The following is a 24,370-nucleotide window of genomic DNA, read 5'->3' on the forward strand; positions in this document are numbered from 1 at the left end:
CTGATTCACTTTGCTGTACAGTAGGAACTAACACAACATTGTAAAGCAACTCTACTCCAACAAAAAATGTTTAAAAAAATTCTAAAAATGAAATAGTTTTCTACTTAAAGCAGCAGCTCTTTGAGTCACTGTTTCAAGTATCCATTCCAGAACTGGATGCCAGTCAAAGAAACATCCATAAGCTTCTTACCAATCAGGCTGAATGATGATCGTTCTTTTTCTGATAACTAAATGACTTCTTATTTCTATGTGAAAGCATTACAGCAACAGAACAATGTCAACATGATTGTTTATAATGACTTTTATCTCCCATGATCATATCACACACCAGCTGAAAACCACAGCTCCAGCTATGCATCTCTCTAGAACTCAGTCATACAAATGAGGTATCTCTGTCTATGAAAATTAAATGACTAGTCTATTCTTCCTGTGGCTGAATGTTTTGCAATAAGGAATATTATTTATTAGTAATCATTTTTATGTCTTCTTTCTCTAAAATGGATTTGAGATGGAGTACCCCCCCAACACACACACACAGAGGCATGTACCAAAACAATTTTTTAAAAGAGAAATTAACAAACATATACCCAGAAGAGACATGACTCCATCTTAAAACTGGAAGTAAGATGCTTACAGCACCTTTACATTTTATTTAACTCTGAGTTCCCTGGAAGTCAAGGGGAAAATAGATATACATTGGTTATATGGTTCTTATCTATGAAAGAGGAAGGTATTTACATTTATATTTCACTATTTCTCTTTGTCACCAACAATTTGGCATGATTTTGCATGAGTGTTTTATGTTTTGTGTATATTTTTTTCTTTCCAAAGAATAATGGGTTAAACACAGCCAGGGTACATGCTTTCTGAAGAAAAGTGTATGGTAAGTTTGATACACTTTGGGGCCTGATCAAGAGAAAGATATGGAAACCCAGACTCTTTCTTACCTCCTCTAGTTTGTCCACTCTCCCCACCAGTTTGGTGGTAACCGAATGCAGTTTCAGGAGATCCAGGCCATAGAAAGCTCCTTCCAGCATGTCTATGATGGTGGAGAGCTATGAAACAAAGGCAGGCGTTAGTCCAAAGCTGGGGCAGACAGGTCCAGAGGGAGACGTTTCCTTTTAGATCTCCATGTTGGAGGCTGGACATGGAAGCCACTAGCCAGAAGTTGAGAGGTGGCCCTCAGAAACCAGCACTTTTGTGGGTGGGCACATAAGCAGACCCAATGGTGTAGGTGTACTCTGTCTATTGGAATACGCGGGTAAGAAAATGGGAGAATCCTACAAGAACAAGTCAACTGAGGTCTGGACAGCTTCGCCAAACTGTTTATACTTCTTTTACTAAGTCCATCAGTTGCACACATGTCTGTCTTTCATACTAGACTGTGAGCTCCTTGGAAGTAGTGCTACGTCATCTTCATCTTTGATTACCCATGATACCTAGTACAGTACTTGGCCCACAACAAGTGATCTGAAACACTCACATGCATTGTCTGCTGAAGTCCCTGGAAGACACCAACAAGCTTTTCCTTAGCACTAAAAGCAAAACTGCCCCTGGGGTAAAAGAGACCCAGTGGCCCATCTTTGAGGCGGCACGTTGTCATAGGGTACCCAGCTCTCTCAGTTTTTTCAACACTGTCCTTCCTGCCAGTACAGAGCCACTGGGAGGAAGGTGGCTGAGGCACTGGTGACATCCAGGGCATACAAAGTGCAGGTTAAGGAAGCAGATGAGAGATGCTTAAACTGAGCCTTCCTGCCAAGGACCATCCCTGAAGAGTTTGTTGGACACTATTGTGCAATCTCTGCTCCTCCAATAACAGCTTTTCTATGAGATGAAGAATTCAACGTATGAAATGCTAATGTTTAGAAGATCTCCTTCCTCCCCCTCAGAGGAAGATAGCTGAATCCTGGGTAAAGGCCAAGGGAGGGTAGCTGATTAATATGTACTGTGATGATTTTCTGATTCCTAAAATTTTGCATACTGTTGTTTCAGAATCCCCCAAGAATCCAGTCCTATAACTGGGTAACTGTACCTTTGGTTCAGAGATTGTTTCACGGCAGAGCTGTAGTTCTGAGTGATGTGGCTGACTCCTGGGACACTCATTTTATTGGTAAACGCTACTCTGCTTAAAGGAATATCAATGATGACCAGTTACCAAGTGTGTACCAGCTGCCAGCACAGCGGTAGCACTTTACATGGTCATTCATTAATGGAACTAGTGTCTACTGAGCCTCAACTATATGTCAGGTATTGTGCCAAGTACTCAATAGCTGTCCTCGCATCGATTCTCAAAACAACCCCCAAAGGTAGATGTTATTCTTCCTACTTTTTAACTCAAGGAGACTGAGGTCAGATCAGGTGAGTAACTTGAGTAGCATCACACAGCAAGCAGTAGCAGAGCACTGATTTGAACCCGAGTCTGACTCCAAGCCAAGCTCGTCCCACGACCCCACGCTGCAGATGAAGAGGGGAGGACAGGATCAGATGAAGCCCTCAGCTGACCCACTGGGCCGCCCCAGGTAGGGCCTGAGCTTCCCCATCCTGTGGACTAGAATTACAGGACTGAAGTTTGATGACTGGACCTAGAGCAGGCCCCAGGCCTCTTCTTCTCTGGGTCACCCAGCCCTTGCAATGAGGACTAAAGGCTCACTTCTCTCTGTGTGTCTGGTGTGTCTTTGGGGTGCCTCCTGTGCTGACAGCAAATCGTGGCAGTAACTCTCCTGGAGAAGAATGCTGAGTTCTTTCGGCCGGCTGGGTCTGGCAGCTGCTCCCAGGCCGAGCCTCCTTGGCTCCGTAGGAGAGGCGGGCACACTTTGCTCTAGGCATCTCCCTCAGACGTTAGAGTGGCAAATGACCAGTTGGTCAGATAACCAGCTTTGGGTCCACACGCAACACTCTCAGGCCAGGGTCTGACCTGCTTTAAAGGCTAAAACAGGGTCCACTTACTCAAAGGCCTACAATCCCCAGCAACAGCCTTGCCAGACGCATGGGTCCCTAAGGCACCCTCTCACCCAGGCATCAACCCACACCAGGTCCTACCTTCAAGTCCCGGCTGTCTGCCTCCCGAAGCTTCTGGAGCCTGAAGTCTCCCTCACAGGGATTGAGGGCGGATGGCGGTGCAACACAGGCACACTTGCAGGATGAGCCTGAGGTGATGGTTTCCACAGTGTAGAAGTCTTCCTTCCTGGAGGTCCCCTCGTTGACCCTTTGGCAGGCGTCTCGGCCCAGGGGTCGCACTACACACTTGCACTGACAGTCCGAGCCCTCAGACACGGCCTTAACTTTGTCATAGTCTCCGAGCAACTAGACAAAGAGAGAGAGAACAGGTTGAGGGTGTGCAGACACAGGCATCACTTAGGGTCCTGAAGAAGGCTCTCCGTTCACTTTGTCAGGTGTCCTGCTAGCCAGAGACCTCAGACAGTTCTGATGTGGAGTTGAAAAGGTCATCGCAACACAATTTGCTGACTCTAGCATTTCCTGGGAGGCACTCAGAGTTCAGCTCTCTTTGTTTACCTTGGAAAGCTGTGCATTTCTCAGGGGGCCTTAGCCTTTCATCATTTAAAGGAAAAAAACAAATGAGCCCTGTCATCCTTCCGGTAGTCCTTGCCTTAGCTAGAATCCAGATTTAGATTGAAAAAGGAAAGGAGAAGGGATTGATGGAGGGATTGGAAAACTGACATTCCAATTTCAAGACTACTGGCTTCTGTCCTCCTTCATTCATTCACCATTTATTGAGTGTCACCTGGGGACTGAGCTAGGTGCTGTGAGAGGCAAAGCAATGGGCCAGACAGAGAGACTGCTCTCAAGGAGCTTACCGTGCAGGAGATATAGAAATAACAGTCACAGCAATTAGGGAGTGTTAAGGCCCCCTGAAGTGGGAGTGCAACGGGAGCTCAAACAGAGGGCCACAGAGAGTGTCTCTAGCCGGGCACCAGGGAAGACTTCTTGGAGGAAATGGTATCTGATCTGGTCTCAAAGGATGGGTTAGATTTGGAGAAAAGAAACTGGGAGGAGAGAGACAGATCCAAACGTCAGTAAGGTTTACTCAGCCCAAGGGTTCATACGGATCCTAGAATAGCTTCTGCACCCAAACCCCAAGACAAAGCCAGGAGAGCGAACTGGCAGCACTTGCGGCTTCTACAGCGCTAAACATTTCCTTCTGAGTGCTTGCCCCCGCCGGCCTCCCCAGGCAGGAAAACACATAACAGCAGGCTTTCTGGAACCACGATCCTAGGCACTTGCTGGGGAAAAGGCTCCTCCCCAGCTCCTCTCCAAGACATCCTACATCCCTGAAGTTAGGGCTCCCTTTGTGGGCACAGAGAAGGGTTCCCTTCATTTGACTAATGACCCTGTCAGGCAAGCTTTGAGCTTGTTGGAGTGGATATGTTCCTGGGATGCTGTCGGAGGGGGGAAGAAGTCTCGTTATGTTTTTTTTTACAAGGGTTGGGTTTCTGCTAATACTAATATTTGTTTTAGGACTGTTGTCAAATGCAGAATGGACCAGTGGAAGAAGGAGTTGTGTAGTTCAGGGTGACTTAATTGGCCAGTCTTTATGTGCTGAGAGTAAATCGTAGCTGTCTGCTCTCAGACTCTGCCTAGATTCCTACATATCCCTGCTCTGAGAGCTTGGGTGGATTCCTTCCTATCAGGAGGCTCCGGTTTCAGGAAGGCTTTTGTTGATGGTCCTCCAGAGCCCCAATGTGAAGGATTTATATGTCTTTTCGATTTGGGGGTCAGTGTGAGGTTATGGGTGAGTACAGGGCATGTATTAGCATAATTATTAAAGGAAGGGTGAGGAGACTAGTGCTTGATAAATGCCAAGTGTTTCTACAGAAAGGAGCCAAGGACCCCAGTCCCAAGGCTTAGCGGAGGTACGGCAGCACTATAGGAACCCTTTCTCAGCCATCCCTCATCCTTAGGATTATGACGACACCCACCACACAATCATCATGCAGGCTCTGGAAAGCATGAAATAAACACTCTAGAGAGAACTGTCTTTTACAAGATCTGAGTTGGGACAACCGTGAGATTGTCAGAAGACCTGGCTCTACCCATCTCTAGGACCCTTTACTCTTCTAAGCCTTATGGTCCTTAACTATAGAATGGGAATAAGGATTGTGCGGGGATCGAGTCAAATAAACCAAGTGAAAGTACTTCATAAAAGGATACGTTACAGATCCTGTCCCTATCAGCTGTCACTCCCTCCCCTCCCCACTAGCGTCTGCCGGACCTGACTGGATCTGCATTTCCATTTCACCTTCTCAATATGGGGGGGACTTATCATCAGTCCCTCTGTTTGGGGGCATCTCATATTCCTCACACTTGTTGCTGTTCTGTTCTCTCCCTGGGTGTCTCACTCCGAGCAATATCTCCCCATGGGTTACGCCATCTGCCTCCTGTCCAGCATGCCCGTCTGTTTTCACATTCCAATTCTGACAACCAGCCACACAGACAAGAGATGGCCACACTTTCTACACCCCTTCAACCAAAAGGTTTTGATTTTTTTTTCTTCTCAGGGAGTTGTGTGGTGTCTTCCCTTCCTTCTCCTCTCCTTTCTCCTGATTCTGTAACTTTGAAAGACCCTATGATTTTGAGAGGAGGACCCATGTCCCTTTGCTTAAGAAAATGTTCTGATAAAGGAAAAGTGCCCTCCCCTTTGGTAATGGAGGGAGAAAGGCTGCTTCCGAACGCTTCAGCAAGGACCATCTTAAGGCTCTTGCCACTACCCAGGGCAAGAGGGGGGAGCATGGGACTCGCAGCCTACCTGAGATAAAACGTTCTCCTGGTTGTCCGCTTCGTTTTGCAGAGTCTCATCCTCCGTGGGCGCCACCGTCTGCACATCTGGGGGCTCGGTCGTCCCAGTCGGGGGAGTGCTGTACCCCCAGCCCAGAGCCATAACCAGAGCGAAGCAGAGAGCTAGCCGCAAAGACTTGGCCATGAGGGACGCGACAAGAGGGAGCTCGGCCCCTTCGGAGAATGGCTGGGGTCCGGTGGGGTGGAGGGGGGGTGTCTCGGCAAGGACTAAGGCGAGAGGGTGTCTGGCTGGAGCCCGAGACTGGCTGCTCACAGCGCCTTCCAAAGCTGGGTGCGGCTGAGCGGGGCGGGAAGATGCTCCCTAGAGACCCTGGTCATCTCCTTCCCAACGCGATCAGCCCCGACCGTGCGGCCCCGGTAGAGAGTGGGGCGCAGGATAGGAGGAGGTGACGGGGAAGGTGGAGGTGGTAAGGCTCGCCGAGCGCGCCGTCCTCTGGAGAGGGCTCAGGTTGAAGGAAGGGGTCCTGGCAGAGGCGGGCGGGGCGGGGCGCGCGGGGGCTGGCGGCTGGGAGCCTGGGGGCGCAAGGGGACCCGGTGGGGGTGTGGGGCGGGCAGCTGCGAGGGCTGCTGGGCGACTGCGCCGCGGAGCGCTGGCGCGGAGGGAGGGCGGAGCCTCTATTGTGCCGGGCAGCGGGGATGCAGCAAGTTACGGCGCGGAGGAGGAGGACCGGGTAGCGCCCGGGGCTCCGGCGGAGGGGTTCCTGGCCGACCCCGCCCCCCCCCGACCTCAGCTGCTGCGCACGCCCTCCGCGGGGGGGTGATGTCGCCCCTTTCCTTCATCTGACCGCAAATGATAAAGGGAGAGAAATCACCCCAAGCGGGATCCCTGAAATTTGGAGATCTCTTGTGCCCATTCTCGCGGAGAGGAGCGAGTTTCCACTGGGATGGGAGGTAGGCAGCGAGAACTCTCTCCAAGCACGAGCAAGTATGGATGGATCCTCAGCATCCTCCTTTTATTGCATCTGGAGGAGAGATGGAACATTTACTGTTGGACGTTTCTTTTCCCTGACTTGACTTTGGGAAAGATATTTGGCAGCTTTGAACTTAGCGCCATCGGTAGTTTGCTTGCCTGCGGCAGCTTTAGAACCTGGCAATACCTCCAACCAGAGGATAGCCTTTTTTAACATCTTTATTGGATTATAATTGCTTTACAATGGTGTGTTAGTTTCTGCTTTGTAACAAAGTGAATCAGCTATACATATACATATATACCCATTACTCCTCTCTCTTGCGTCTCGCTCCTACCCTCCCTATCCCACCCCTCTAGGTGGTCACAAAGCTCCAAGCTGATCTTCCTGTGCTATGCAGCTGCGTCCCACTAGCTATCTATTTTACATTTGGTAGTGCATATATGTCCATGCCACTCTCTCACTTCGTCCCAGCTTACCCTTCCTCCTCCCTGTGTCCTCAAGTGCATTCTCTACGTCTGTGTCTTTATTCCTGTCCTGCTCCTAGGTTCTTCAGAACCTTTTTTTTTCCCTAAAGATTCCATATATATGTGTTAGCATACAATATTTGTTTTTTTCTTTCTGACTTACTTCACTGTGTATGACAGACTCTAGGTCCATCCACCTCACTACAAATAGCTCAATTTCGTTTCTTTTTATGGCTGAGTAACATTCCATTGTATGTATATGCCACATCTTCTTTATCCATTCATCTGTCAGTGGACAGTTAGGTTGCTTCCATGTCCTGGCTATTGTAAATAGAGCTGCAATGAACATTGTGGTACATGACTCTTTTTGAATTATGGTTTTCTCAGGGTATATGCCCAGTAGTGGGATTGCTGGGTCGTTTGGTAGTTCTATTTTTAGTTTTTAAAGGAACCTGCAGGGCTTCCTTGGTGGCGCAGTGGTTGAGAGTCCATCTGCCAATGCAGGGGACATGGGTTCATGCCCCGGTCCGGGAAGATCCCACGTGCCGCGGAGCGGCTGGGCCTGTGAGCCATGGCCGCTGAGCCTGCGCGTCTGGAGCCTGTGCTCCGCAACGGGAGAGGCCACAACAGTGAGAGGCCCGCGTACCACAAAAAAAAAAAAAAAAAAGGAACCTCCATATTGTTCTCCATAGTGGCTGTATCAATTTACATTCCCACCAACAGTGCAAGAGGGTTCCCTTTTCTTCACACCCTCTCCAGCATTTATTGTTTGTAGATTTTTTGATGATGGCCATTCTGACTGGTGTGAGATGATATCTCATTGTAGTTTTGATTTGCATTTCTCTAATGATTAATGATGTTGAGCATCCTTTCATGTGTGTGTTGGCAAACTGTATATCTTCTTTGGAAAATGTCTCTTTAGGTCTTCTGCCCATTTTTGGATTGTTTGTTTTTTTGTTATTGAGCTGCATAAGCTGCTTGTAAATTTTGAGGATTAATCCTTTGTCAGTTGCTTCATTTGCAAATATTTTCTCCCATTCTGAGGGTTGTCTTTTGGTCTTGTTTATGGTTTCCTCTGCAGTGCAAAAGCTTTGAAGTTTCATTAGGTCCCACTTGTTTATTTTTGTTTTTATTTCCATTTTTCTAGGAGGTGGGTCAAAAAGGATCTTGCTGTGATTTATGTCATAGAGTGTTCTGCCTATGTTTTCCTCTAAGAGTTTGATCGTTTCTGGCCTTACAGTTAGGTCTTTAATCCATTTTGAGTTTGTTTTTGTGTATGGTGTTAGGGAGTGTTCTAATCTCATTCTTTCATATGTAACTGTCCAGTTTTCCCAGTACCACTTATTGAAGAATCTGTCTTTTCTCCATTGTATATTCTTGCCTCCTTTATAAAAAATAAGGTGACCATATGTGCGTGGGTTTATCCCTGGGCTTTCTATCCTGTTCCATTGATCTATATTTCTGTTTTTGTGCCAGTACCATACTGTCTTGATTACTGTAGCTTTGTAGTATAGTCTGAAGTCTGGGAGCCTGATTCCTCCAGCTCCGTTTTTCTTTCTCAAGGTTGCTTTGGTTACTCGGGGTCTTTTGTGTTTCCATACAAATTGTGAAATTTTTTTCTAGTTCTGTGAAAAATGCCATTGGTAGTTTGATAGGGATTGCATTGAATCTGTAGATTGCTTTGGATAGTAGAGTCATTTTCACAATGTTGATTCTTCCAATCCAAGAACATGGTATATCTCTCCATCTGTTTGTGTCATCTTTAATTTCTTTCATCAGTGTCTTATAGTTTTCTGCATACAGGTCTTTTAACGCCTTATGTAGGTTTATTCCTAGGTATTTTTTCTTTTTGTTGCAGTGGTAAATGGGAGTGTTTCCTTAATTTCACTTTCAGATTTTTCATCATTACTGAATAGGAATGCAAGAGATTTCTGTGCATTTATTTTGTCTCCTGCTACTTTACCAAATTCATTGATTAGCTCTAGTAGTTTTCTGGTAGCATCTTTAGGATTCTCTATGTATAGTATCATGTCATCTGCAAACAGTGACAGCTTTACTTCTTCATTTCTGATTTGGATTCCTTTTATTTCTTTTTCTTCCCTGATTGCTGTGGCTAAAACTTCCAAAACTATGTTGAATAAGAGTGGTGAGAGTGGACAACTTTGTGTTGTTCCTGATCTTACAGGAAATGGTTTCAGTTTTTCACCATTGAGAATGATGTTGGCTGTGGGTTTGTCATACATGGCCTTTATTATGTGGAGGTAAGTTCCCTCTATGCCTACTTTTTGGATGGTTTTTTATCATAAATGGGTGTTGAATTTTTTCAAAAGCTTTTTCTGCATCTATTGAAATGATCATATGGTTTTTCTCCTTCAATTTGTTAATATGGTTTATCACATTGATTGATTTGTGTATATTGAAGAATCCTTGCATTCCTGGGATAAACCCCACTTGATCATGGTGTGTGATCTGTTTAATGTGCTGTTGGATTCTGTTTACTAGTATTTTGTTGAGGATTTTTGCAACTATGTTCATCAGTGATATTGGCCTGTCGTTTTCTTCCTTTGTGACATCGTTGTCTGATTTTGGTGTCATGGTGATGGTGGCCTCGTAGAATGAGTTTGGAAGTGTTTGAGAAGGAGAGGTGTTAGCTCTTCTCTAAATGTTTGAAAGAATTCTCCTGTGAAGCCATCTGGTCCTGGGCTTTTGTTTGTTGGAAGATTTTTAATCACAGTCTCAATTTCAGTGCTTGTGATTGGTCTCTTTATATTTTCTATTTCTTCCTGGTTCAGTCTTGAAACGTTGTGCTTTTCTAAGAATTTTTCCATTCTTCCAGGTTGTCCATTTTATTGACATATAGTGGCAGGTGGATTCTTAACCACTGCACCACCAGGGAAGTCCCCCACTTTCTTCACCTTTTTTTTTTTTTAATTATTTTATTTATTTATTTTGGCTGTATTGGGTCTTCATTGCTGCGTGCGGGCTTTCTCTAGTTGCAGCGAGCGTTGGCTACTCTTCGTTGCGGTGCACAGGCTTCTCATTGTGGTGGCCTCCCTTTGTTGTGGAGCATGGGCTCTAGGCACGTGGGCTTCAGTAGTTGTGGCATGCAGGCTCAGTAGTTGTGGTGCACAGGCTTAGCTGCTCTGTGGCATGTGGGATCCTCCTAGACCAGGGCTCGAACCCATGTCCCCTGCATTGGCAGGCGGATTCTTAACCACTGTGCCACCAGGGAAGTCCCTTCTTCACCTTTTATTTCCTTTTTATTCACCTGTTTCTCAGACCACGTGACCTTCTAGACCTTCTATTATTCTGCTTATTTTTTCTCTAGAAAGGCTCCAGTTTGAATAGCTGTTAGAGCATATCGAAACTATTTCTTCCCTTTTTCTGGGCACTGTTGTTTTATTAATACAGCCAAAGATTGCCTTTGTTTTTCTGGCAGTTACATCACACCAATGATTCACATTGATTTATTTTTTAAATGTAGTTTTTTCCTCTTCTTTTTTCTTTTACATGAATTTTATACTTGTTTTCTCCATCTTGTGCTCTCCAGCGATGTTGTTGTTTTTGTTTTAACCCAAATTCCAGGCTTTACATTTTTTTCCCATTGTATATTATGATGGTTTTGGCCCATCTTTTCATTCTGTTGAAATCTTGCTGTTTTTGCTTTTGTCCCAGTTTGGGATCATTTCCAAATTCAATAAGCCTAGTTTCTGTCTTAATGCAAATCAGTAATTTTAAAAAGTCATATTCATTCATATTCTAGAGCCCTACCCATAATACGAAAAATCTTTCTTTATTGATATTAACTTTTTTGCTGATTGCTCCGGCAGTCAGAGGCATCGGTGCTTAGGCCACGTGTTTTCATCATGTCTAAAAGCATTTTCCGACAGACTTTTGTCACCTACCTTTTAGAAATCCGGATATACTGTGGCATTCCTCCCACCTGCCAGTCTGATAACCTGATCTGAAGATCCTGAGATGAGCTCGGTTTGGCTTTAGAGCATCCAAGTTGACGTAAGCTCCGTGCAGTCTTTGCTAAGTGCCTACAGATCTCACGTCACTTGATCCTCAGCGTATTCATGCAAAGTAAGTACTGCTCTCCCTGTTTGCAGATGAAGTCATTGGGGCACCAAGACAATGCGCTGTATGATGACCACTCTGTACTGAGTGCTCACTGTGTGCACGCGTCATTTGATGTTCAAAAAAAAAAAACCCCTGAGCTAGGTAGTATCACCCCCTTTTACAAATGAGGAAACAGCCTCAAAGAGGGGCATACGTACTGTGGAAATGTTCAAAGAACAGGGTCCCAGAAAGCCCTGAGCATGCCACTTCAGCAACCTGAGACCCAGGACCTTTATAGGTTTTGGCCAGCTGGCAGGTTGCCGGGCTCTGGGGATTCCTCAGCTGCTGTATCCACCAGGCCTCCCCAGCCAAGTTTCCTTCTGGCAAGAGCATCTGTTTTCCAGTTTACCTGGGAGCCTCCGGACTTTGCTCTGAAATGCCCGTCTGTTGAAAACCAAGGCTTCATTTGCCAGGTGGGGCTGGGGTGGCTAGAAATGACCTGCCACCTTAGTGTGTAATTTAGAAAAGGCACCTGCCCCACAGCCTCAGAATCAAAGAGCAGGGCAGAATCCCACGAGCACCATCATTCTGCCGTCTCCCTTCCCCGGCTCACTGCAGGGTGGGAGCCCTGCCAGGGAACTGTCATAAAATGCTGGAAAGGGATGATGGAAAGCCTGGCCGAGAATGAAGTCTTTTTTCCCCTGTTCACTCTGCTTTGCTGCTTTCTCAGCTTCTTATTTTGCCTTTGATCTTCTAGGTTTTCTCCCTTTTTAAAATTCAGTGTAACTCATTTATTGAATGTATATTATGGGCCGGGTGCTCTATGGCCTGCTGAGCACAAAAGATGAAGAAGACAAAACCTCTGCCTTTATGAGCTCATGTTATAAAGATTACATGTAATCCTGGGGAGGCATACAAAAGGCTTTTTTTCCCTCTGAAGGTATTTTAGTAAAAACAAAGTTGTTCATAACTGCAAGCGAGGTAGGCAGTGAGAAGCCATTAAAAGATTTGGGCTAGGAGAATGGCCATGGTCAGATCCGCAGATTACATGAATCACTCATGTGGTGAAGAGTAGAAAGCAGAGAGAAAGGCAATACAACAACTATACTTCTCTTGTTTGCAGACCACCTGGCCTCCTGGGTTGGCTCTGCCCAAGCCAGAGTCCTGTGCTGGATGGGTCATTGCTCTGACTCAGAGGGAAGCTCCCCTGTCCTCTATGACTTGTGCTGGCCCAAGGAGGGATAGGTAGGCAGAAGCCCTTTGCCTTCGCAAGGAATTTTCCATGGCTCCTACATGGCAGAACTCCGAGAGATACAATTCCCATCATAGCTTACGTGAGTGGAGCCCCCTAAAATTCTGCAGGCACAACCGGCAACCACCAAACACTGTCCTGGGGCAGGCCAGGAACACTGCATACAGCCTGTGGCTTCTACACACCATGATCTCTCTCTCTCTCTTCCCTACCCCTCTCTCTTCCTTCACTGCCTCTCCCTCTCTCCTGGTTCCAGGAGACCTCCATGCTTAAAAGCAGAGAGCAGCACACTGGCACAGATTACGTGCTATCCTGTGGTGTGCTTTTTCAGGGCATTCACATGCCTTCCCTGCCTTTTCATAGATGTCTGATGTCCCTTTAATAAGTTCTGCCTTCAGTGATGAGTCTTTACACATGAATACTTCTGGTAGAGGCAATGCATTGCCTTAAATCTATACTAGGGAATAAATAACTGATAACAGATTTTGCTACGGAAGCAGCCGTGGGAAAACACTGCAAAGTCAAAAGGACGCATTATGGGACAATGCCAGAGAGGAGAATGTGGAGAAAGGAAAGGCCTGGTCCGTGCTTTACCACCTAGCCTAGAAATGAGGTGTAAGGACTCATTCTTGATTATTAAAGATGCACAGAAGCTGGTTCAGTAAAGACTGGGAGACAGCACTCCAGGCAGAAGCCTAGAGATGGTAAAGCTGTGGTGAGTTACTGGGAAATGCAAGCAAAGCTGGAGCACGGGGGTTACAATAGACAGAAGAGAAGGGGACGTTGCATGGAGGTCCAGAGCTGAGAATGGTGGGCAGATCACCCCAGGCCTGTGTACTGTGCTGGGAGTTTGGATTTTGAGCCAAAGGCTGTGGGAGGGAGACCCCAAAATTGCTGTAAGCAAGGGAGTGAAATAATAAAACTGGAGTTCTGGTAGATGGTCCTGGCAGTAGAATGGGTTAGAGGGTCAGACTAAAGTAGGGAGACCTGTTTGGAGGCTGTTGTTGAAATCCAGGTATGAGATGGGAAGGCTCTGATGAAGGTAGTGGCATAGAGAGAAAGGGGTGGCTAGGAGATTCAGAAAGAGGTAGAAATAAGAGGACTCGGTGACTCTCTAGATATGGGGGACAGAGTAGGGTGAAAGTATTAAGAACTCTTGGTTGTAAGTAATAAAGCAATTTTATACAGATTAATCAAAGAAAAGAGGTGAGGAAGGGGACTTTATTATAAGGATATAGGATTGTCTCACAGAACCCAAGGGCTCCAGTGTCACTGGGGTCATTAAGGACTTCTCCACACAAAAGACATAAGGTGTCCAGGTCATAGTTACATGAAGAGAGTGTAAGGCTTTCTCCTTCTCAGGCCCAATTCCAAATGCCCTGGGAAGGGACTCTGGTGCAACATGCATCAGGTGCCCAGTCCTGAACTGATCACCTAAGGTGTGTGTGCAGGGGGTCAGGTCACTGTGTAGAAGTGGGAAGAAAGGCAGGTCCCAGGGAGGGACTAATAGACCAGGCAAATAGACAGGTACCCACTGTATTCTAGCCCATGGCTGGCTGGCTCTCTGTCTCCCCTCTGCTTCCAAGATGCACTTACTTAACATAAATTAATCATCTTAGAGAAAAGCAAAAATGTATCCCCAGAGGAGACAAGCCAAATTAGTATCTAGGAATGACAACTCTTCTATGTGTCCACAACTCCAGGTGATACCTTTTCCAGCATGGCTTGAATCTAGTCCAGATGTGACTTCTCACCATCCTACAGCCACCAGATTCAATGATAAATTTAAGCTGGTATATGTATGCACAGTAGCTCTCAGCTCAGTGTAGACATTTCACTTGGTAGATTAGCCACTGAAAATGGTAATCCGTACATTTGCTTTTGAGGATACTCCCTTCTGTTCACTGGGGTGCATGAACGTCATTTAATTTTAGCCATGTCAGGCAGCCTGGAGCCGTGCAGGAGCCTGGGCTTCAGGTCAGACAGACGGTCTGTGGAATCCAGGATTTACCACACTTACTGTGGACTTTGGGAAAGTCACTTCACCTCTGTGAGCCTCGGTCTCCTCATTCTAACCTGGGAGTCACGTAAGCATCCTCTACTGCTTACTATGCACTCACCACGTGTTCCTTGTTTGAGCCGGGCAGGAATGAACTCCAGCCCCAATTCTAAGGCTAAAAAGCATGAGGACTATCAAGGTCACAGAAGGCTTACTGAAAGGGTAAGTCTTAGATTTGGCATCGAGAGGAAAGCCAGACACTGATACAAAGGTGAAGGTTTGCTTGTAAGCAGGAGAGATGATTCTAGTCTGAGCTTTGTCGGGGCTTTAGAACCACAGACCTGGGCTCAAATCTTTTTTTTTTTTTTTTTGTACAGAATGTTCACAGCAGCTTTATTTCCAATAGCGGAAGACTGAAAATGACCCATATTTCATCAACAAGAAACTTCCTGGTGGCGCAGTGGTTAAGAATCTGCCTGCCAATGCAGGGGACAGGGGTTTGAGCCCTGGTCCGGGAAGATCCCACATGCCCCGGAGCAACTAAGCCCGTGCACCACAACTACTGAGCCTGTGCTCTAGAGCCCAAGAGCCGCAACTACTGAACCTGCGTGCCACAATTACTGAAGCCTGCGCACCTAGAGCCTGTGCTCTGCACCAAGAAGCCTGCGCACCACAACAAAGAGTAGCCCTTACTCGCCACAGCTAGAGAAAGCCCACGTGCGGCAATGAAGACTCAGTGCAGCCAAAAATAAATAAATTAATTAAAAAAATAAAGGATATGGGTTTAAAAAAAGAAAAGAAAAGAAAATGGATAGACACACTGTGGTACATCCATACAGCGTAATACCACTCTGCTGAGTAGTATACAAATTCTGTGAAACATGCTACCCATCCAGGTACCAACATGGATAAACCTCAAAAACTTTATGCTGAGCTAAAGAAACCAAACACAGCAAACAGTACATGCTGTCGGGTTCCACTCATATAAAGTTCTAAAACAGACCAAAGTAACGTGGTAGAAATCAGAACAGTGGTTGCCCCTGAGGGTGGAAGGTATTGACTAGGAAGGGGCATGAGGGAACTTTCTGAGATGTTGGAAATATTCTGCTGGGCTCAAATCTTAATCCTGCCACCTATCTGGCGGGTGATCTCGGGCAAGTTTTTGTCTTCTGAGCCTTAGTTTTCTAACACTGCTAGATCGTTGTGGAGATTACAGATGTAAAAATAGGTCTGACTCATAGCTTGCCACATTCACAAAGATTTGTTGAATGTCGAATGAATGATAAAATAATAACCATTTATTAAAAAGGGATATTATTACTCCTGTCTCTGACTCACTATGTGAACTTAGAACTCTCTCTGTGCCTCAGTTTACTTCTCTGAAAAAGTAAACTATCGTTTTCGATTCTTTGTTCCTTCCATTTGGTTGATTGTGACTTACATAAACAAATTTTTCCCTTTTCTGGGTTTGCTTCATTCCAGGGACTAAACTTTAACAAGGTAACCTTCTAAAGTCTGAGCAATTCCTGAGGTGTTTGGAGCCAGCTGCCAGCCCCTTGCTTTTGTTGGCAGGGCAGCCCAGGCATATCTGGCAGCTGCAGCTGCCCAGGGAGATGCTACCTCCGATGGGAAATAGGGATGGGGGTGGAGGTGGGTAGGGCAGGGGGCTTGTCTGGGGGGACATACAGCATCACCCAGAGCAAGGTGGTGAGCAAAGCAAAACTGTCACAAGCATCCCTGGCCTGACATTGAGTTCTGAGTGAAAACCAAGGGACACCTCACTCCAACCGGAGGAAACTCAGCTATGCGCTCTGAAAGCCAACACTCCCACGCAAGGAGAGAGGCACCTAAGATAGCAGCATCACGACTGAGTCAGGGTGGTACCACCCCAGAGCTCCAACTCCTGCCACCATTCTTTCTCCCCCTGCCTCTAAAACACTGCTCTCTTTTGAAAACCCAATCCAAGTTCATTCCAGTTAATCTTGGGATCTTCCCTCCTGCCCGCCTCATTCTCAACCTTCCTTCATCTCGTTGATACCGCTCTGTTTTCCTCTTACTCCTCCTTCCTCCCTTCTTACAAGGAAAAACCCATTCAGAGCTCTGTTATCGGAAAGTGATAAGAGTGGTTCCTGAACAACCACTGAAGTTTTCCATTCCTTCACAGAAGATTTTCAGTGTCTGAGCGTCACTGCTTTTAGACCTAGAATTGTATGTCCAGTAACACACTACCTTTGTGTAACTCCAGGGGAACCATAAAGTGTAAATGGTGTCCTCTGGGGTGAAAGACAGTTTGAGCACCTAATATGGCCAGGTGCAAGCATCTCATTTCATTACCACAATACCCTGCAGTGGAGGTGTTATTACCCCCAGGCTGCAGGTGAGGAAATTGAAGCAGAGAGATTGATTAAACGTGCCAGAGGACAAAAATACACAGCTTATAAGTGGTAAGCTAGCTTTGATCTCAGGTCTGTCTGATTCCAGGCTCATGCTGTTCATCACACCCCATCCTACAACATTTAACTTTTTTTTTTTTGCGGTACGCGGGCCTCTCACTGTTGTGGCCTCTCCCGTTGCGGAGCACAGGCTCAGGACGCGCAGGCTCAGTGGCCATGGCTCATGGGCCCAGCCGCTCCGCGGCATGTGGGATCCTCCTGGACCGGGGCACAAACCCGCGTCCCCTGCAGCGGCAGGCGGACTCTCAACCACTGCGCCACCAGGGAAGCCCAACATTTAACTTTTAAAACCCAAATTCATCTCCTCACCCACGTGTCATCTCCCCTTCTAGAATTCCATACTTAAGGTTCTCCAACCTCTTAGGGGCAAAGTGGCGCACCTGTGTAAGAACAACTGACTGCAGAAGCAGTGGGCAGTGAGATGTCCCATCTGGGAGACCTGGCTTCTAGTCCCAATGCTGCCACTCCAGCTGTGTGTGTGAACTTGGGAAGTCATGGGCTTTAGTTTGGTCTATTTTCCAAGAGAATTGGTTGGACGGAGCAATTTCCAAGGCGGTCCCTTTCAGCCCTAACATTCTGAATTCTTTGGTCCAAGCAGCTTGATTTATGATACTTCTTTACTGTATTCTGAACAGTTGGCTTGAATGTAGCTACCCACAGAAAAATAGTTGTTTTGTATGTTTCTGTAAGGCCATCAGTCACTCTAGAAAGTGTTGAATATTTGAGTTGTGAGAAGGGTAGACATCCCATGTTTTTCATGACACATTCCACAACATGTGTGCATTCTGGGTTTCCTCAAATTGTAGCATGGTGATTGCATAGTCATGGTGTGCAGTCTGTATCTGAAGACAGGTGGGAGAGGAGGGAGGAACATCAGGGCTGCCCCAGGGTGTGCTGCTGGGAATTTGGCTGGTCTGGTCAGAAGTGGTGGGTCACTCCCTGTGGAGCATGTGTCCCGGCCTGGGCAGCAGGAGAAACAGTCTGGTTCCAGATCGGCTTACTCTGGGATGGGGACAAGCTAAGCGGTGATAGTGATAGCAATCGTGGGCAAAGCCCATTAACAATTCCCAGGAAATAAAAGTAGAATCCGAGTAATAAGATAAAGTCTACCTTTTTTTATCCTTTTCCTTTTCCTTTGTGCTTAGTCTAGTTTCACTTGCTCATAGGGTACCACGTGCAGAGGCCTTGCACCCGGCACTTCAGACCAGAGTTCCTAGTGGGAAATGGCTGCACCCTGCACTTCAGCTCGGGGACCCTGTGCACAACATCTCAGTTCAAGATGGTGATGGCAGGCCGTGTGCAGAGATGCTGTGCCTGACGCCGCGATCTGGAGCTATGAGCAGCGCGGCTGTGCCTGACTGGCGAGAACTCCACCCCTCTCCCCTCCCTACTGATGAGAACCCTACAAAGCAGCCCCGCCAAAGGCCTTCTGGGGAGAGTATGTACTCTAGAGCATGAGCTTGCCCCTCTCCATTCTCTGACCAAAGACTAAAGCTTTCCTTTCCTCCTGAACTGAACTCAATCTCATTCTATTGGCTTGAACGACACAAGGTAGGTACTTGACTGGTGACTTGACCTCTTCCGGTCGGCACTAGTTTCTCTGGGGGGTGCTAGTGGGCTGAGGGGCCCTGTGAGCCGCTGGTGAGAACAGGAAACACCCACTGCCTCTCCAGGAGGACCTCTCCTCCCCCTCTGCTTGTGAGGCAAAACTTGGGTGATTCTTTGCTGACCAAGGTTCCACGGGCTCTCCTCCTGGTATCAGCACAGAATACTAGCTGCCCCAGCGGTCTAGTGAGTACCCTGTGGGAATTCCTATTGCTTTTAGCTCTCACCCAGTGGGAAGTCTAAAAACTCCTTTTCGGCTGAAAGGGAGAAAGAGAAGACCCCTGCCTCAGGCAGCTGTGCTACTCCCTAAGGGACCAAGGTGGTCAGGAACTAACGTGGCTAAACTGCTCTGGCCCAGAGACAGTCCTGTGGGATATTCTGACAGGAGGGACTAACTCTCTCAAGCACACACCCTTATAAATTCAAGGGGGACCCCCAGTTATATCAGAGTCCACACCATTTGGACACTGCCTATTTAGGTCCCTTGAGGAGTCTATTAACAGTCCAAATTTCCCAAACCAGAAATGCAGATCACTCCAACTGCCTCCTCGGTAGCTGGGAGAAGTCATAGTAAGGGGTTGAGGGAAAATCCAGAGAGGTTCCTGAATCTGATTAGGGACTCTTTCAGACCCATGACCCCACATGGGCTGACATCCAGCCTCAATGTACTCCTAACCGGGGAAGAAAAGGCCATGGTCTTTTCAAAGCCCAAGAGGAAGCAGACAAAGAGAACAAAAACAATGCAGGTCATGCAGGGAATCAAAGGGTTCCAGATAAGAAACCTAACTGGGACCACCAATATAATGGAGAATGGGGTGGAGGACAGAGGCTGGCTCATTATAAAAATACGGTCCTAAAGGGAACCCAGGCTAAGTGGGCTGGGGAGCCCCATGAGCCGCTCACAAGACTAGGAACCCCATTATTGGGAAGCCCTTGAGCTGCTGGCAAGAAAAGGAAACACCCACTACCCTCACCTACCTGTCAGTTAGATAAAATAAAGGAAATCAATTGGTAGCCATCAGAAAACCCTTCAGCATTCCTAGGGTGCCTCTGAATCTATATCACCACTGACCCTGAGTCACTGGAAGGGAATGCAGTCCAGAGGTCATATTTCATTTCCCAAAGTTCCCCCCAACATTAGGCGTGAACTTTGGAAACTGGAAACAGAGTCAGATACCCCTACCTCTGGCCTGGTCGAGGCTGCCTACTGGGTGCTTAATAACCGAGGTATAGAGGAGGAAAAGACAGAGGATAAAAAGGCCCAGAGGCAAGCCTACCTACTGACTGTTGCCCTCCAATGTCAACGGGTCACGGGAATCTGGACTAAGTGCCCACGGAGACTCTTGATTCTGGTGAGTGACCCCCAGCCCCCAAGGAGGAATAGCAAGCCAAGGAGACTAGGACCCAGTCAGTGCACCACATGTAAACAAGAGGGTCACTGCGAGGGAGAATGCCCTCACTGCCCCTGAAAGGGGATGGAAATGGCAGATCCTGGCCTCTCCCCTGGAAGGCAGATGGTCCAAATATACGAAGAATGATGGGCCCAGGGGCTCCTAAGCTGGCACTCCAGTTGTCCCCGAGAAGCCCTGGCTGACATTGGACAAAGGGGGAAAGCCAGTCTAATGCTTAGTCAACACCGGTGCCACTTTCTTGTTTCTGAATGCCAGATCAGGCAAACTTGGTCACAAGCATTATAAAATTATGGGGGTATCAAGGGAAGGTCCAAGAACGGGCATGAAAAGAACCCAACGGTTACCACAAAACCTGTCACACACTAAATCCTGCCCTCTTACTACCTCAAGAAACACAGCCCTTGAAACATGATTGTACAGAAACAATAGACACAATCTATTCCAGTTGCCCCGACCTAGGAGGTGAGCCTCTCCTGAACGCCGAAGAGGACTGGTTTACAGACAGGAGCTGTTTTATGAGAGAGGGAAAAAACCTGGTGGGGTATGCAGTAACTTCCCAGACCTAAGTGACAGAGGCACAAAGCCTACCTCCAGGGACTTCTGCCCAAAAGGCCGAGCTGATAGCTCTCACCGGAGCCTTAGAGCTCAGAATGGGGACGATCTTAAATGTTTACACAGATTCCCGATACGTGTATGCCATTCTACATGCACACGGCTACTTGAAAGGTAAGAGGTATGCTCACTGCGGAGAAGAAACAGGTAAAACGTGGCTTAAGCATACTGAAGCTCTTAGAAGTGTAAGCAGCTCTTTGCAAGAAACCACCCTCAGCAGGAAGCTCTTTTTCTTGTCGCTTTAGCAAAGCTATATTGTAACCAGCTTTTATACCAGGCACCCCCATGCTCTCTCTACTCATCTCCCACCCAAGCACACCTTTCAAATCTTTCAATCGCACACCACCTTGCCTAACTTGGTTCTTTCTGCAGATCAAAGAAGTAAAAATGAAGAATCAGTAATTAACATATGACCAGAACTCTTCCCTAGCTTCCCCTTCAGTAATCTCCCGAACAAACTGTGTGACCAAACTGTGTGAACAAGATAGCGTCTAGTGGAAGATCACGGGGGGTCAACGAGCCTGCACGAGGTGGGGGCTGGCATCGACTCTGACCTCCTATCTCCGTGATTAACTCAGATTACTTCTCTCCTTTTCTTTAAAACTTTCATGGCTGAGCAGAATCTTCAGAGGTGTTTTTTGGGGGACACTGAGTCTACCATCTCCCCAGATTGCCAGCATTCAGATTAAAGGCACCTTTCCCTTCTACCATTTGTGAGTATGTAATTGATTTTGTAAGCAGTGAGCAGCGAAACCTGATGCATTCGGTAACAGAAGCAGTACAGCTTCCAAAAAAGGTGGCAATGATTCATTGCAGGGGGTCACTGAAAGGGGGATGTGGAGGTAATAAAAGGAAACAGGGTGGATGCAACTGCCCTAGAACCAGTAACTAGACAACTACCCCTCACGCCTCAAAGGCCAGATTTATACAATTATTCTGCAATCTACACAAAGGAAGAATTAGACAAAGCCTGAAAATGAGGCTTTAGTAGAGATCTAGGAGGCCACGTGTGGCTAGTTAATAAACATGGGCAGTACTTCTTTCCCCAAACCGTACCTTGGTCAAGCCATCAGGGAGGCTCATCAAAGAACTCAGTATGGGAGGGAAGTCATATATAACTTGTTAGTTGAGGTGATGGTAACTCCTGGCATGAAAAGTATAATCAGTCAGATAGTTGAGAGCTTCCCCATCTGCACAATGAACAACCCCAGCACCAGACCCCCAAGAGGCCCCCAGGTAAGGTCCATTCAGACCAGAGGGACATATCCTGGGGGAGACTGGCAGATTGATGTCACTATCATGCCGACAGTTTTGGGCGATTTCAGGTATCTCTTGGTGCTAGTAGACACATTTTCTGGTGGATAGAAGCATTACTAAAAGAAGTAACCCCCAGGTTCGGGCTCCTGGGATCCGTACAAAGCAATAGTGGTCCAGCATTTGTGTCTCAAGTAACAAAGGGGATGACGAGTGCCCTGGACATAAAACAGACCTTTCAGTCAGCCTGGAGACCCCAATCGTCAGGGAAAGTAGAGAGATCCAAACAGACCTAGAAACGGGCCTTAGCCAAGCTACGTTAGGAAACTCAAGGAAACTGGATTAAATTGCTTCCAATTGCCCTGCTCCACATGCAGTTAGCCCCAAGGGCTAAGTTCATATATGTAGACCCATTCCCCGAGCCCAAAGAAGGGAACCCTTAACCTCCTGAAATGGACCAACTTATGTATGCCCTCCAGGTAGGAGAAACCATGAAAGCCCTTACAGAATACGGTACCAGGTGCTGCCTGCACCCACTGACTTGACCCTCCACTGCTTCCAGTCAGGAGACTGGGTGTATCTGAAAACCTGGAAAACCGGCAGCCTGCAAGATCAGCTCAGTCCTAAGGGGAAGAGACCCCACTTGGTGATCCTAACCACCTACTCTGCTCTGAAGTTACAGGGGTCACTCATGGGGACATCACACTCAAGTGAAGTGGCCCTGGAGCCTCAACCTCGGGAGAGACAACCTGGGGCAATGGACCCTCTTGACTACTCGTGTGAATCTCTCTGACCTGAAGCTTCTCTTCCGAAAAACAACGAAGTGTGACCAGGGATATTCAGGCCACGCAGAGCACACTTGTGCCTACAGGTAAAAGACCTAGATACCTGCATTTTTAGGAAAAAATTGACATGTAACCATTATTCTCTTGCTAACATTTGCTCCATGCATCCTAAATTGCCTGGTGTCCTGTGTCTAACAAATGGTTAGACAGTTGGTGGTCGCTCAAGGAGATGAACAGTTAGGGCTGAGGCCTGGCGACAGCCAGACACATCTAAAGGCAGCTGGGGAGAAGCTCTGCTCCTCCACCCAGGCACCCAGGGTTATGACCACACACAGATTCAGCAGGAAGCAGTTACAGAAGACAGACCCGTGCCCTTCAAGAATGAGGAGCAGGACAAAAGACAGAGGAGGCATTTGTCACCAGCAAAGCTTATTAACAATTCCCGGAAAATAAGAATCTGGGTAATGAAATAAAGTCTAACCTTTTTTTTTCTTTCCTTTTGTGCTTAGTCTAGTTTCACTTGAGCACATGGGTCCAAGTGCAGAGGCCTTGCTCCCGGCACTTCAGACCAGGGTTCTTAGCGCCTAATGGCTGTGCCTGGCACCTCAGCTCAGGGACCGTGTGCAGAAGCAATGCCCACGACACTGCAATTCGAGATAGCGGTGGTGGTCTGTGTGCAGAGACGCTGCACTCGGCACTGCCATCTAGAGGGTGAGCAGCACGCCTGCACACGCCTGTGCGCCCCGTGAGGACTCCGCCCCTTCCCTCCCGCCAATCCCTATAAAGCAGCCCTGCCCATGGTCTGTCAGCCTGTTGGGTGGACTCTATAGCACGAGCTCATACCACTCCATTCTCTGATCAAAGAGTAAAGCTTTTCTTTGCTTCTCAGCCGAACTCAGTCTCATTCTACTGGCTCAAATGACACCGGCACAAGGACCATTGTTGGGGTCCTAACTTGAGAGAGTCGGTAACAATGGCAGCATTCACGATAGTACCAATTCTTCATGGTTTTATGCATACTGTCACTAATTCTCAAAGCATTGCTGGGAGACAGCTGTAGTTTTCTCCACTTTATGGATGAGAAAACAGAAACTCAGAAAGTACAAGTAATACAACCAAAATTACAGACCGTGGATTGGAACTTGGGATTATTTATTCAGAACCAGTGCTACAATCCTCATCTGTGGACTGAAGGGCTTGAACCACTGCTTCCCGGCATGTGACATGCATACCGCTAGGGGTACTTGAGGTTATTTTAGATGGTACCCAGTTATTCATTAATTCTAACTGTTATGTTTTTTTTTATTTTCAAGTGTGTTAGAAAAAAAATCACACACATAAAATGTGCTATTTATTAAATATTGCTTAGGAAGAGTCCAAATTAAAAAGTGAGTTGATTTAAGAAAAGGGTTAAGTCAGTCCAGGTGTGGCAAAAATTGTGAAGATGGGAACTTCACAAATGCCTGAGGCTTGAGGACTGCTGAATCAGATAATACGCTTCAATGTTCACTGGTTCCATGAGGACAGAGCAAGGCCATGGCCACCCTGAGCCTCTGGCACTGTGTCTCCAATGCTTGGGCATGTGGACCCCTCTGAATGGAGAGAAACAAATTGTGTATACAGAAGACTTAATAGGCCAAAGCTCAACTTACCCCACTTCTAATATCTAACCTACTCCCACCATCCTGTCTCCTATGCATCTAAAGCTTTGCTGTCGGGTATCTTGAGTGAGAAGCCTAAGGCATAG

The 24,370-nt window shown here is 47.0% G+C and overlaps 1 protein-coding gene and 1 long non-coding RNA gene across 6 annotated transcripts in view; one reads left to right on the plus strand and one right to left on the minus strand.

Moving 5' to 3' along the window:
- The window catches only part of OLFML2B (olfactomedin like 2B), a 41,431-nt gene extending 35,020 nt beyond the window's left edge, over positions 1 to 6,411 (minus strand). For 3 of the 4 annotated variants that reach the window (XM_067728457.1, XM_067728455.1, XM_067728454.1), the window contains exons 1-3: positions 5,765 to 6,409; positions 3,040 to 3,303; positions 948 to 1,055 (exon numbers count right to left, since the gene is read on the minus strand). In XM_067728457.1, coding sequence (XP_067584558.1) covers positions 948 to 1,055; positions 3,040 to 3,303; positions 5,765 to 5,938 — 546 coding nt within the window. In that variant the 5' untranslated portion in view covers positions 5,939 to 6,409. Of the gene's footprint in view, positions 1 to 947; positions 1,056 to 3,039; positions 3,304 to 5,764 lie in introns of all 4 variants that reach the window. The other variant, XM_067728456.1, reaches the window with a different exon arrangement.
- Positions 6,412 to 6,432: 21 nt separating this feature from the next.
- On the plus strand, positions 6,433 to 18,509 carry LOC137219608 (uncharacterized). Of its 2 annotated transcripts, none has more exons than XR_010941180.1 (3): positions 6,433 to 6,705; positions 11,102 to 11,275; positions 14,880 to 15,822. It is a non-coding gene; the product is annotated as an uncharacterized lncRNA (long non-coding RNA). The 2 variants fall into 2 exon arrangements; XR_010941179.1 differs by lacking the exon at positions 14,880 to 15,822 and adding an exon at positions 18,122 to 18,509 and having other exon boundaries at positions 6,435 to 6,705.
- The last annotated feature ends 5,861 nt before the right edge of the window (positions 18,510 to 24,370 follow it).

Source organism: Pseudorca crassidens, chromosome 2 (assembly GCF_039906515.1).
Source record: "Pseudorca crassidens isolate mPseCra1 chromosome 2, mPseCra1.hap1, whole genome shotgun sequence".
Classification (NCBI taxonomy): Eukaryota; Metazoa; Chordata; class Mammalia; order Artiodactyla; family Delphinidae; genus Pseudorca; species Pseudorca crassidens.